The sequence below is a fragment of the Glycine soja genome, chromosome 2 (genome assembly GCF_004193775.1).
Source record: "Glycine soja cultivar W05 chromosome 2, ASM419377v2, whole genome shotgun sequence".
NCBI lineage: Eukaryota > Viridiplantae > Streptophyta > Magnoliopsida > Fabales > Fabaceae > Glycine > Glycine soja.
This window is the reverse complement of record NC_041003.1, coordinates 6,947,426-6,960,611: the sequence shown is the minus strand read 5'-3', so window position 1 is coordinate 6,960,611 and position 13,186 is coordinate 6,947,426. Positions and strand designations below refer to the sequence as shown.

The 13,186-nt window shown below is 32.7% G+C and overlaps 1 protein-coding gene and 1 non-coding gene across 3 annotated transcripts; both read left to right on the top strand.

The window, feature by feature from the left end:
• Positions 1-2,612: 2,612 nt before the first annotated feature.
• On the top strand, positions 2,613-2,697 carry LOC114404477. Its single transcript, XR_003664996.1, has one exon. It is a non-coding gene; the product is annotated as a small nucleolar RNA snoR118 (small nucleolar RNA).
• Positions 2,698-4,635: 1,938 nt separating this feature from the next.
• LOC114384232 lies at positions 4,636-12,577 on the top strand. Of its 2 annotated transcripts, XM_028343891.1 has the most exons (13): positions 4,639-4,874; positions 4,957-5,022; positions 5,745-5,810; positions 5,908-5,983; positions 6,100-6,177; positions 6,611-6,708; positions 7,136-7,209; positions 7,773-7,860; positions 8,574-8,731; positions 8,920-8,962; positions 9,828-9,893; positions 10,359-10,436; positions 12,126-12,577. In XM_028343891.1, exons 1-13 carry the CDS (start codon positions 4,776-4,778, stop codon positions 12,201-12,203), a joined length of 1,068 nt encoding a protein of 355 aa, XP_028199692.1. In that variant the 5' UTR covers positions 4,639-4,775; the 3' UTR covers positions 12,204-12,577. The 2 variants fall into 2 exon arrangements, with proteins under 2 accessions (XP_028199697.1, XP_028199692.1); XM_028343896.1 differs by lacking the exon at positions 12,126-12,577 and having other exon boundaries at positions 4,636-4,874; positions 10,320-10,423.
• Positions 12,578-13,186: the final 609 nt, after the last annotated feature.

Sequence of the window (13,186 nt, the reverse complement as noted above, 5' to 3'; positions counted from 1 at the left end):
CCCACAACATAAAAAGAGGGACTGATTGGTAAATTCGTTGGTTCTCATTGCATATTGTGCAATTCCCTCCAAATCGCAATTTGTTATTCTTTGCTGTTGATTAAAAATCTCTAATTTTCTCATTTTCTTCTATCCACTGTGCTGCCTTTTTAACTTTTTGTCTCACTTTGTTGTCTTTTATATATATTGTTTTGGGAATTGTTTTCTGATAGATATGGTACTAATGGGCTTTCTTGCTTAATTAGTCTTTGGTGTGGTTTCTTTTAGCATCTGTTTTGTGATTAAATTTTATGTCCTTTGTGTGACATGATGCTCTCAGATTCGTTTAAGCGTCTTTTTATTCAGGAGATCATTTATGTATAGTATATAGCCCTTCCTTGTTCACAACTTTAAATTGATTTCTGAGAATCGTGACTCAGAAAAAAATTTATCTGAAAATAAGCATTGATAATGATAGTTGGAGCTATTTGTCTGCAATCCTGCCCAATGATCAATTTCTTTATTGTGATCTTATCCCCATGACGCTTGCTTTGATTTGTTAAGGTGGGATTGCATTGGACAAGGTTATGAAATCCTAGTCTTTATTGCTCGTATAATTGGAAATTTGGAAATCCTGGAATAAAAGAATCTCTTGAACTATATTGTATTCACCGTTAAGGATTATGTTGTTTGGAAATTACAATGCTATGTGCAGTTGAGTTTTGCTCTAAATATGTAATTTATGAATGCTTAATAACTAATGTTGTGATTTTCACATTTTTCTTTAAATAGATGGTCAATTTTTGCTCATTGAAGTGTATATAGGAAAAATTACAGTAAGCTGTCCTTGTGCTATCTGTTGCTGCCCAATGATGGATTTATAGACTATTGAGTGAGTGGCTACCTAGTTTTCTTTATAACCGGACCTGTATCATTGCATCTCTCTCTCTCTCTGTCTCAATTTGTGTGTGCCTGTGTGTGGGTGTGCGCGTGTGCATATGTATGTATATATAGATGGTTCAAGAAGACTGTAAAAGAAATCAGTGTCAATAGCTGCAGATGATTTGATTCATATTTAGCTATGAGATCTGAGGGCTCTGCAATTTTCTTAGGGCAGTATAAGTTGATTCACTGATCTTTGCATTTTAGTTTGTATTTTCTTGCCTTTGTAGTGAGTGTATGAGGAATAGTGGGAAGCAACAGTTACAGAGTTATGCTCTCTGCATGAATTAACTTTAATTTTGGATAATTAAATATCTCATAATCTTTCTAACTTGTTAAAGGAGTAATCTGTTTTATAAAATAATTTTAAAATGTTTTTGAAAAGAAAAGGAAAAATGTTTGTTTGAATTATCGTAAGACTATTTAACTTTCTCACATGTATTTCTCTTATATATATATATATATATATATATATATATATATATATATATATAAATTGTTAACGGGATTAATAGATGAATAGTGTTGGAGAATTCACTATTGTTAACTTTGGATGTGGGCCTTTGAGGAAGTTGCTATGGTGAACATAATCTTCAGGTTGTTTCTGGCGTAAAGGTTTTATTTAAGGCATTAACTGTGCTTTTTTTTTTCTGTAGAATAAATTGTTTAATTTTTATAAAGTCTTATAAAGTCCCACCTAAATGCTAAATACATAATATTAATGTAAATTATAGAAACCAATTTTTTTTAGATACAATTAAAAAAACCAATATAAAAGCACGACGATATGAGTAAATAATGAAAAAAATCAACGTATTCAAGAATTATAAAAACGTAAATATTTGTCTGGATTAAGTTAGTGACTATTATATGAATATTTAAAAGAATTATGTGCGTGTATCTTTTAATTTTTATTATTCAAATTATATGAATATTTAAAAGAATTATGTGCGTGTATCTTTTAATTTTTATTATTCAAGTTTGGTTTAATAGTTTATATTTAATTAATTAATTATTTTTAACAATGAGTAAAGGTCCTAGGCTACTTGATCGGCCCAAAGATAAAAGCCCATCGGTGAGTACATTGGTTTGCACTGAAACACACTATATATGCTCACCTCTCACCGAACCAAGTCAAACCCTAACGCCATTTCTTTTTATCTGTTTACTTCTTTTTTGTATTCTTTGTGTTGAACCTTGTTTTCTGTTTGTTGCGGATTTTTCTGTATCTTGCATCCTTCAAATGGTCTTAGTAACTTGTAAATGTTCGATTCTTTTTTATTTTATTTAATTTCAATGGAGTAAATCTTATATCTGAAAGAAATTTTACTCTGCAAAATGAAATTTAGTATTTGATAATTAAAGCAAACTGCTTGTATTTTACCCAGTGATGCACAATTATATTGTTGAGCAGCTACACGGTTTCGTTCACAACCCGATCTGCATCTCTCTCTCTCTCTACTTGTGTGTGTGTGTGTGTGTGTAGGAATGCTAGGCATCACACTTTCAATTGGAGGGTGCGTGAAGGTTATGAATGAAACCAGTGACATCAGCTTTTTATGATTTCATTTTAAGCTATGAGATCTGAGGGATTTCTATTTTCTTGTCTTTGAATTCCGTACTTCAATTTTTTCTTTCTTTTTTATGTTGATTTGTTTATTGTTGGATCTGTTGATTTTTTCTCATGTTTGGTGAATGATGATATGCACTGGGCTCTGAGCAGTTTTAACTGCACTTTTGATGGAAATGCACAGCCTAGAAAGCTATGTCTGACTACCCACAACATAAAAGAGGGACTTATTGGTAAATTCATTGGTTCCTGGTGTTGCATATTGTTTACTTTGTTTCTAACCGCTGGCTTAAAGAGTTTCGATGTAAAATCATATTTTTTCTTATTGTTGGGCAAAGAGAGCTCCCTCAGAATTTCTTAATGCTCGTCCATGTTGCATATTGCTTTTTATTTTCTTTTTACATATGTATGATGAATGTTAAGCCATTCTCATGTGCCATGATGTTCTGAGCAATTTTGTGTTTTTCTCTTGTTGCATTACTTGTATTCTATCTGTTTTGCTTTTATTTTTGCAGAGCCTCTTGTATGCATTCCTCTTTGTTTTCAACTGCAAAATTATATCTGAATCTTAGTGATAATTGAAGCAAATTGCTCGTTACTTTGCCCAATGATGCACAAATAGATTGTTGAGCAGCTACATGGTATCTATCATAACCTGAAGTGCACCTTTCTCTCTCTGTCTCCCTGTCTCTCTCTCCCTCTCTCTCAATATACCTCTTTTCCTGTGTGTGTGTGTGTGTGTGTGTGTGTGTGTGTGTGTGTGTGTGTGTGTGTGTGTGTGCTTTGCGAAGCAAAGCAAAGCTAGCAAACCCTGATCTGGAAGGTGCAATAAGGTTATGAATGAAACCAGTGACAAAAGCTGTAGATGATTGTTTTAAGCTATGAGATCTGAGGGCTTCAAATTCTCTTTTTCCTTCCATATTTCATCCTTGTGCCTCTACTTTCTTGTTTTTAAATTATGTACCTCAATGTTTCTTTATGTTGATTTGTTTATTGTTGGTTGTGTTCAGTGACTGAAGTTTCATTTTAGAATTCTTTTACTGGTGCATGCTACTATTTAATTCTGTTGATACCAGATTATGCTAGATTGGATGACCCTGCTGGAGTGCAGATAGTGATAATCCTCCTGTTCAGTCATTATTGGCCTAGCATATCATCACCTATTTTTCATTGATTGTAGGAAATGTGAAATTTGAGATATTCAGTCATTTCAGTGTAATATTCTGGGTTATGCCTACTGCCTAAGGGTTGCTTGTGATCAAATGTCGATTCTATAGATATTTTCAATTTATTCTGCGTTTGTAATCAATGAGATGTTTGTGGGAAGAAACGATAGACTTGTGTCCTCGGCATGAAATAATAACGCTTCAATTCTGTATTCTCTATCTTGATAATAGTATAACTTGATTTGTAAATTATTTATTATGGAAAGAAAGTACTTTGGTAAAAATAACTTAAATTTGTTTATATTAACGAAGTGTAAATCAAATTATTAATAGCAAATCTTACTTAAATGTAAAAAAAAAATGCGCAAGGAAAACAACTTCATGAGTAGTTAATAATAATTAACTTATATTCTATCATGTCCATTATGGAATAGTGTTATATTCAGGGAGATACTCCTTAACAAAAAGTTGTTTTGGGTTGGATTTGACCATAAAATTTTATTAATACACTTGAATTAACCATAAAATTTCGTACAGCATGGGAGTATATATATTTTTATTCAAATTTATAAGCTAATATAAAAATAATAAAACAAAAGTAAAAATACATAAAGAAATTTTTTTATATTTAGGTTTAAATAACTTCTTTGATACTTATCATAAAACAAGGAATGTTTTGGTTATGATTGCTAAGCTTTGTTTTTGCTTGATTTTGACCGTGGACAAAATTTTATTTTTAAAAAAGGCAGTTGCTCTGAAAATGACAAGATTTGTTCACATATCATTTTGTTATTCACATCATCAATTAATAGAAGCAGACTATTGGCGAGTAATAAAATTAAACATAAAGATGAGATACTAAAATTGAAAAAAAATATAATTTAGTTATAAAAATAAAAATAGTCTATGTTAGGGATAGCAAAAGTTATTTAAGCATTTTCCCTGATTTAATTTGGTAATATAAGGTTAACTTGCATGTAAATTTTGCTTTCAAAGACAAAGCAAAGAGGTAGCAGGGCGTCCGAATTCATTAATCTCTAAAGTCTCGAGTCTGAAACTAAAGACAACCAAGTGTTAGTGTTACACACACAGACACAGCATCCAATATCCATCGAGAGATGTTGGAGGCGAAGTGTCTGAAGAAAGCAGTGGTTCCTTCCACTCTGATTGAGGACCCTTCTCCTGGAAGCCTTCAGTGCACACGTCTTGCTCTCCGTGTACCCTTCTCTTCTATCTCTTCTTCTCATTCTTTACTTTTTTTTCTGCTACTCAATATCAATCACTCTAACCTTTTCTCAGGTTTGCGAGGACCCAAGTTCTTGTTTTGTCTACATAGCCTCCGGTCCCCACATTTATAAGCTCCACGTATGCACACTTCTTCATTTTTTTTTCTTTCCTCTGCTCTAGACATTTTCGGCCAAATGCCACTTAGTTGGAAAGGAAACCATTAACAGAAAAAATAATGTTTTAAAATGCATCCAAGTCGATTTGGTGTGGCTTGTGAGACTTGGGATGGAGTAGTAAAATTCTTGGTGTTTGTTAGTTATGCCCTGTTTAGATGAACTTCTGAATAAACACTTACAATACCATAGAAGAATATAAAATACTAAAATAGAATAAGTTTCTCGCCAAGTTAAAATTAGCTTATGCACCGGTGAGGGCATGGATTAACAGACATGGGTTGTTCCAGTTTAATTAGTAGTGGTCTCGAGTTCAAGCCAAGTAGTTGCTTTAAATATTTAGAGAGTTTTGTTGTCCAGTGATTCTACTCGGCTTGAACAAGATCAACGAAGATACTTGTGATCTTATACGAGGAAAATTAGCTTATGCAGTAACCAATTTATAGAAGTTCTCTCATTTAACTTCTTCAAATGCTAATTTGAACTTATGCATAAGATTATTTTAACTTATGTCATACATTTAATTTATTTTACCTTGCTATTTTCTTATCCAAACAAACTTTAGTAAAATTGGTGGTGCTGATGTAAAACTCTAAATATCACTTTGCTGGTTTATTGAGTTTTCATTGGCCACTTTTAGTCCTACAAATGGTCGTTTTACTTAACTATTGTTTTATTACTCTGTAGATTGCTCTGGGAGAATCTTCAGTCAGCGAAGGAAAAGATAGCCTATTGATACCTGAACACACTGAGGTATATACTATAATCTTGTAAAGAAAATCTACTTGCTTTATCTTTGCTTATGTTTACTTATCAATTTAGTTAATTTGCATTTGATGGTCTATTGTAGATTATTGCCTCTTCGTTACTCAACCGATGCCCTCATCGTTCAGAAATTCAGAGTATTGCTCTTGCTGAGGTGGAGGGTATGTGATTTTTGCATCATGATCATTTCTTTAATATTTTGTTTTGCCACAATGTGTCTTCCATCCAAATTTGCATGGATATAGCAATTCTATATTTTAACTTGCCGTGTTTTTAGGCTGTGGCTATATATTGCTGGGAAGTGTGGATTCACATGGTCATCTCATTGTGTCTAAACTAGATGCGTCTGGTGAAGGTATTTTTTTCTCTTTTACATTAACCATTCTGGCTTTCCTTGTATTGAGAATTAAATTTAACATCTGAAGAAATGACAAGAGATCCTTCTTAAAAAATTAAAATACATCTGAAGAAAACATGAATGATCAATGGGAATGACCAAATGAGTTTGTGAACCAAATCGCCATAGCCATATACTTGCCAAATTCCAAAGACAATGTTCTTAGAAATCAACCTGCCAAGACCCAAACCTCCCTCCTTCTTAGGACAACAGTTCACCTCCCAACTCACCTAGTGATCATATCTCATATCGGTAGAACCAGACAAAACCTATTTTGTCAAATTAATTTTGGCTGTTTGCATTTCCCTTCTGAGATTTTATATTCATCTTTTAACTGTTATCACTGAGTCACTAACTTAGTTTAGTTGGACACATTTCTGCTAATCTGCAGATGTTGACAAGCTAACATATTCTGCATTGCCTCATGATAATGGTATCGGGGAAGGAAGTTGGTCAGGACTCTGCTTTTGCCCAAATCAATGGTCTATGGTAAGTTCTTTTGTATCATTAATGATGGTTTCATATGCAGAATATTTTTTAGAAAAATCTTAAAGTACTTCTTGAACTCCAAAAAAAGGGAAGTTTTACAGTGAGAAAACTGTATAGACACCTAGAATAATTTTTTGCTATACTTTGGTTTAAATCTCTTGATAATGCACTGTTGATATTATTAAACAAGCACAGTGTAAATCCTACTTTTAAATTTTTGGTCCTATTGTCATAAGAAAATCAATAGCACAGAAATATAAGCCGTGGCAGTGATCAGAACTTTAATTTGGCAAGCTTCCTAAAAAATTAATAGGTTGGTTGGTGTTTCTAGTTAAGGGACTTCATTGTCAACTTAAAAAATGATCTATGACTACTTCATACCTGTATATGGGTTTTGATAATTGTGTCGAGTTGTTCCTTTATCCAGACAGTTGTTGCTCGTAGCTTTTGCAAAAGCATTGATGTTTATGATCAAGACATCCACATTCGCTCATTACGACCGTAAGTGATTTTTATTCTGTGTTTTCATGTCTAATTCCGTGCAAGTAAAATAAGTATTTTCTCTGTCATTCATTCTTATTCTAACTCCTTCCATGTGATTGATGTAATATTGATGACATGCACCTCTAAAACATATGATACACTTGAGAAGAGACCAGGAAAAGATTTAGTAAAGGTTTCTGTGAATTGCTTGAGTTTGTATACTCAACAAGCTTCCTTGCTATTTATATGCTTAAAATAATAATAAATGTATTTTACATTAAGAACAATAATAAAAAGTTGAACTATTTCCTATGACTCAGTCTTTCCAATGATACGCTAGTCACTATAAGCCATATGCACCAAGCTTGCAACGAAAATATTGACTTCAAATTCCTCTTTAGACTTTCTGAACTAATAGATTCAGTGACAACATAGAAAGAATTTTCTCAAACAAAATGGTAATCTATTTCAAGATGGCAATCTTGATTTTGACAACTATGCCAAGGAATACTGTCTGACAAATGTTTTTATCTGTTCATATTTCTTTTTGAGTATTTCTCTTAGTTAATCTTTCCTTTCAGGCTTTGGTACCCTACTTCGTTAAACTTCTTGCAAAATGGAGTCAATGGAAATCAAAGTCCTACCTTAGCTATTACGGAAGGAAGCCAGGTAAATTTGTTGACTAATGGTTTCTTCAATGTTTTTATATGTTGCAAATTATAAATCATGGAATGGACACCCCATTTTGGTGTTATGTTCACGCATTAGACACATGTTTGGCATGACAAACTGACAACATGTGTTGAGTGTTGACATAGCGGGACATGGCTCGGACTTTAGTACTAGAAAAAAAACGGAGTTTGGTTCCATTTTAAACTTTTAAGCAATTTAAAATAATCAAAGGAGAAAATAAGGCATGAGTGCTTTAGTCATGTACCATTTTCATTTCACTCAACCTTTTCATTTTATTTTGGTACATGCAGACGCACACACATAATTGTGTTCTATATTTTTTTAGAACTGAATTTCACTCAACCTTTTCATTTTATTTTGGCACACTTAGGCATATACACATATCAGTGTTCTATATTTTTTAGAATAGTGTCTCAGTGTTTCAAAGCGAGCCTTGACTCAATGGTAAGGTTTTTGCTTTGTGACTTGGAAGTCATGAGTTCAAATCTTGGAAATAACATCTTTGTTTGTGGGGGTAAGACTGCATGTATCTACCCTCCTAGAACCCACTTGGTGGGCCTCTCCTTTTTACTGTATCTGTTTCCATGTGTCAATGTTTGTGCTTCATGGTTTATAATGAGTTCTGCCTTATGCTTCACATATATAATTTTGTATATATTTTAGAGCATCAACTGTTAATATAATTGCAGCTGACAACGTGGGACTTGAGAATGAAAGAAAATGGTGGTTGTGTACATCGGATTTGTGGCAGCCCTGGCGATATCTTTTATGCTGTTTGCAGTTCTTCCAATGGTAATGTTGCTGTGGGTGGAGCTGATCGTACTGTGACTATTTATGATCCTCGCAGGTTAGCTTCTGTTTCGATTTCAGAACAAAACTAACAATAAATTGGCATGTCATTATAGTCTGTGACTGTGTCAGTAACATTTAACCAACATAAATATTGTATAGAAGTTATGACAACTGTTCCTTTCTTTTTTTAAACTTTTTACATTGCCCTTGTTAATCTTGGCCTGTAAATATATTTTGATATAGATGGTCGGCATTGTCTAGATTGGTGCACTGTTCAAAATATGAGGTCAGTTTAATACTTTGCCTCAATCTCTCTCAACAATTTTGTTTACCACTTTCAAAGAATGTTTCTTAATGAATATCGTAGGCTTGATTTTGCAGTATTTTTTATAAGTAGCTATTTGATTTACTAAACTAATCTGATTCTTCAATTTGTGTATTTAATTTATTTTCTAAGACAAATTATCATCTTAATTTTAGATATAACAAGTTCAAGTCTGATAATATATCAAATGATGTGCATGCACCTTTGAATTCATTCATTCTGTGTATTGACCGCATTTTTTATTATCCCCTTTATGTTTAGCTTCATAGGATACACAGTAGTCAACTAAATCATGAATTAGTGTAATTTATGTATTTGTTTTCATATTACTGTATATTCAGTTTCCTGTGTGTAGTTGAAACACATTTTACACCAAATTATGATTCTCTTTTCTCTACTTCAATTGTGCACTCAAAATTGTTCTATGACATAGGGCAGTCAATTTCAAGTTAAGATTAATTAAAATAGATGATGTTATCCAATGCCAATTGCTAGTTAATCAATGTCTTATTCTTTTTCACATCATTTGAGCTCTAGATTTTCTTTGATCTACTAGAAAAGGAAATGGAATACTAAGGGTCTATTAGGCTTGAGAAAATGTTTTTTTTACTTTCATTATCTATATTTTTACAAATAATTACAAAAATGCTTCCTTGTTTCATCTTATTTCTTATACAAATTTGTAGAGGAACAGGGAAAATAACCAAAATCTTGTGTGATTCATATAGTTGACCTCACTTGGTGGGATAAGACTAATGTTTTCATGTGTTACTTGCTGTATTATTGCTGCCATAGATTACTCTAATTGTTTTCGTTAGTACTGCAGATAACAGGACTGGCTTTCTCAACAATTGACCCTGACTGTATCTATATTCAAGGGGTTGATTATGAGGTAATTCTTTTCATCTTTTAACCAATGTTTTATCTTGTACTTGGACATACTTAGGACTTGTTTGAATTAGCTTATGTTAAAAGCATTTTTTAGAAGTGGCATTTGAGCCAGAGGCTTCAGACATGGCAATCAAAAATGAACATTTTGCATTTACTGTGTCAATTGTATTAGACTACTTGGTGCAGAAATGACATAGCAACTCACCAAGTGAGCATTTTCTGAATGGCTTTTGTTAATGTGTCCTTTAGGGAACATGCTAAGGAATAAAAAAAATAGAAATTACTAAAATGAAAAGTACAAGTATTTAATACCTTAAATTAAAAATTCAATACTTTCTTAAGTAATTAAGATGAGTAATGAATGCTTTTTTTTTATTCCTTAACAAAACCATATTTTGGATTATACTTTTAGTTCATATCCATGCAGATGCTCATAATGCTCTTCAATTTGGAGTAACCAATGCAGGTCTTTTGTGGACAATGGAAAGAGAACAACAAAATATTTTCATTTAGAGGAGACTCAAATTGGCTTGGCTTTAGTAAGGTCTGCGTATAGCCTGTTTATGATTTGTCACTTCACTCAACTGTGGTTTCTAACTGAAATCTAAATGTTGTTTTGGGATCTGCTTTCACATGATATTTTCAAAATTATCTTAACACTCTTTTCCATTTAAATGAAATTTACTCTATCTTCTTTTTTTGTAACTTAATTTGTGCAATTACTTCCTATGCATCGATAAGGGTATATTTCTACAGCTTAGTGTTGTTTATATTTTTTGAACTTCTAGCATCACCTATATTAGTTGTGTATGGTCATCACTAACCACAGTTATTTTTATTTCAGATTAAAAATCAACTAAAATTATACTTAAGAACTGTAAAACCAATTCTTATGTCTTTTTATTTTTTAAGGAGAGCTGTTCTTTGACATGATATTGAAGTCTTTTTCTTAGATGAATGGAATTAATCAAAGTCCTGAATGCTTTCACTTGGCTTTGATATCATGTCAATGAACAACTCTCCTGATTCCTGAATGCTTAGTTGTTCTTTGACATGATATCATCAAAGCCAATGTAATTAAGCATTCAGGAGTTCAATCCTCAGTTCCTTACTAATTCCATTCAGGAGCCCATGCATTGTCAACACTTAAAACAAATGGCTCTTGCATGAATGGGTGTTTTAGAGAGCTCGTGTCTGCACCTAATGACTTAAACTTTAGGAGAGTTGGTCATTGATGGTATTATATATTAGATGAGAAAAACTGAATGTCCATGCAATCAAACTAAGCACAGCACAACCACCACATGGTGGTAAACCCACGTCTTATTCTACTATAAGCTATTCAAGATTATGTCTAAGACAAATATGAGCTTGGAACATCTTAAGATATGTGTGCGTAGATAGTAAGATGTCCACATCTGTGCTTAACAAATACCATGTTGGGTTTCATACTGAGACATTCTTTTGTTGAATCATTAAAAAATGGAGATCCCTCAAAGATTGTGGTTCTTTCTTAACTTAAATTTTTTTAGGCTAAATTACTAATTTAGTCCCTCTATTTAATTAGTTTAATTTGATCCCTTAATTTTTTAAAATTGATGCAATGTTACCCTTTTTGTCAGCACATTAAAATTTCTAACAAAGGTATCCTATGTGGTGATTGATACATGCCATTTTTCTTTATCGTTCCACATATACATGAAGCTAACACGGTTTCCTGCAATTGAATAGAGGGCAACATTGCATCAATTTTGAAAATTAAGGAACCAAATTAAACTAATTAAATAAATAAAGAGACCAAATTAATGATTTAGCCAATTTTTTACTATGAGATATAAATGATAGTAAGGGTGGATCTGACATTAGGGGACGTAGCTTGAATCTTTTTGCACGAGCACCCTTCTCTGTTAAATGACAGGGTTAAACCTTGGTAGAATTGTTATATAATTGAAGTGTTACGAGTAAAAATGAGGGTAAAATGGTAAATTGAAAGAGGGGAGTAAAAATTAGCAATGGATGTAAACATGCATGATGTCTAGAATATTGCTGTTTTTTACTTATCCATTCCATCTTAGTTGAGTTTCACCTTTGTAGTTCTGCCAAGCACATAAATAATGTAGGCTAGATTCTATTTTCTTCTTCTGGAGCTTTTTCTCTATCTTATCTTTAAACACTTACTGGCTTTTACTTATGTGAAATATTACTTCTAATACTATTGTATGTTACATCTCAGTGCTCCGACAAAGATGTTTTGGCTGGATGGTGTGATTCAGGCAGCATATTTATAGCTGATGTTGCAAGTGCAAGTTGATAAAGTGGTGTCTGTCCAGTAATTTCCCCATCTCTGTAGAAAATTGTCACCTCAATGTATGTAACCATGGTTGAGTTTCATGTTTGAAGGGAAAAAGAAAAGTGGTGGATTTATTATGATTAAACTTCATATGCAGTACATGTTATAATGCATTTCTAACCACAGAATGTGACTTAAGATTACGGAATGCATTATTTTTGTGCACTGTATTGATTTTGTGATGTTCATTTTAAGTTCCTATTTTGACAAATTAATTATTGAAATATCAAGGCTAATTGTATGGTTTACAAAGAAGGCCATTAATGTGCTATATGGCACAGAACATGAGCATATGATCATTCAATGAGCAGATAGTACTTTTAAGATTCTTAGCTTTTCTTAGCTTTCCCTTATATATTTGTACTTTGCTAAATTTCTAGTATCTTGTCATACCTTAATATCATGATGTTGATAATGTTACCGCGTATGATGGAGGCTCTCTTTCAATATATCTTTATTGTCTCCCATGCTTTGAATCCTTTGGAAAAGAACGCTTACATTATTTTGGATTGCCATTGTCGGTGAGATTCCATATTTTAGGCTTTCATTTTACTGTTCTTTGTTATTTTTCTCTTAATGATTATTATTATACTCGAGCCATAACATATCAGTACCAGAAAGCTCATTGCTAAGCGAAGGTATGAGATAGGGTCATTATAGACAACTTTATCCTTAAATATATAAATTATTATTATACTCAAGCTAAGCTAAGAAATTTAAGACCCTGGAGTGCAAATCGAAGTCTCTGATTTGGGTGCTTGAGTGGTTCAACGCCGGGAATCTCTTGTCTAGGGGACAAGCAAGAGAAGGGTCCTTATTTAGACCCTCTTTTGGTAAAGCAACTAACCAACCACCTATTAAAACCCTAATAAAAAAATAAACTACACCATAGACCAATCAAATATCACCTGATCCCGGCACCGCCCCCACTTTATCTTATGGCC

Bases quoted from the DNA above. Each gene is read 5' to 3' on its own strand.
- LOC114384232 (XM_028343891.1), top strand. From the start codon at position 4,776: ATGTTGGAGGCGAAGTGTCTGAAGAAAGCAGTGGTTCCTTCCACTCTG. The intron at 9,894-10,358 runs GTAATTCTTTTC...TAACCAATGCAG, and splicing joins TTCAAGGGGTTGATTATGAG to GTCTTTTGTGGACAATGGAA. The intron at 10,437-12,125 runs GTCTGCGTATAG...GTTACATCTCAG, and splicing joins ATTGGCTTGGCTTTAGTAAG to TGCTCCGACAAAGATGTTTT.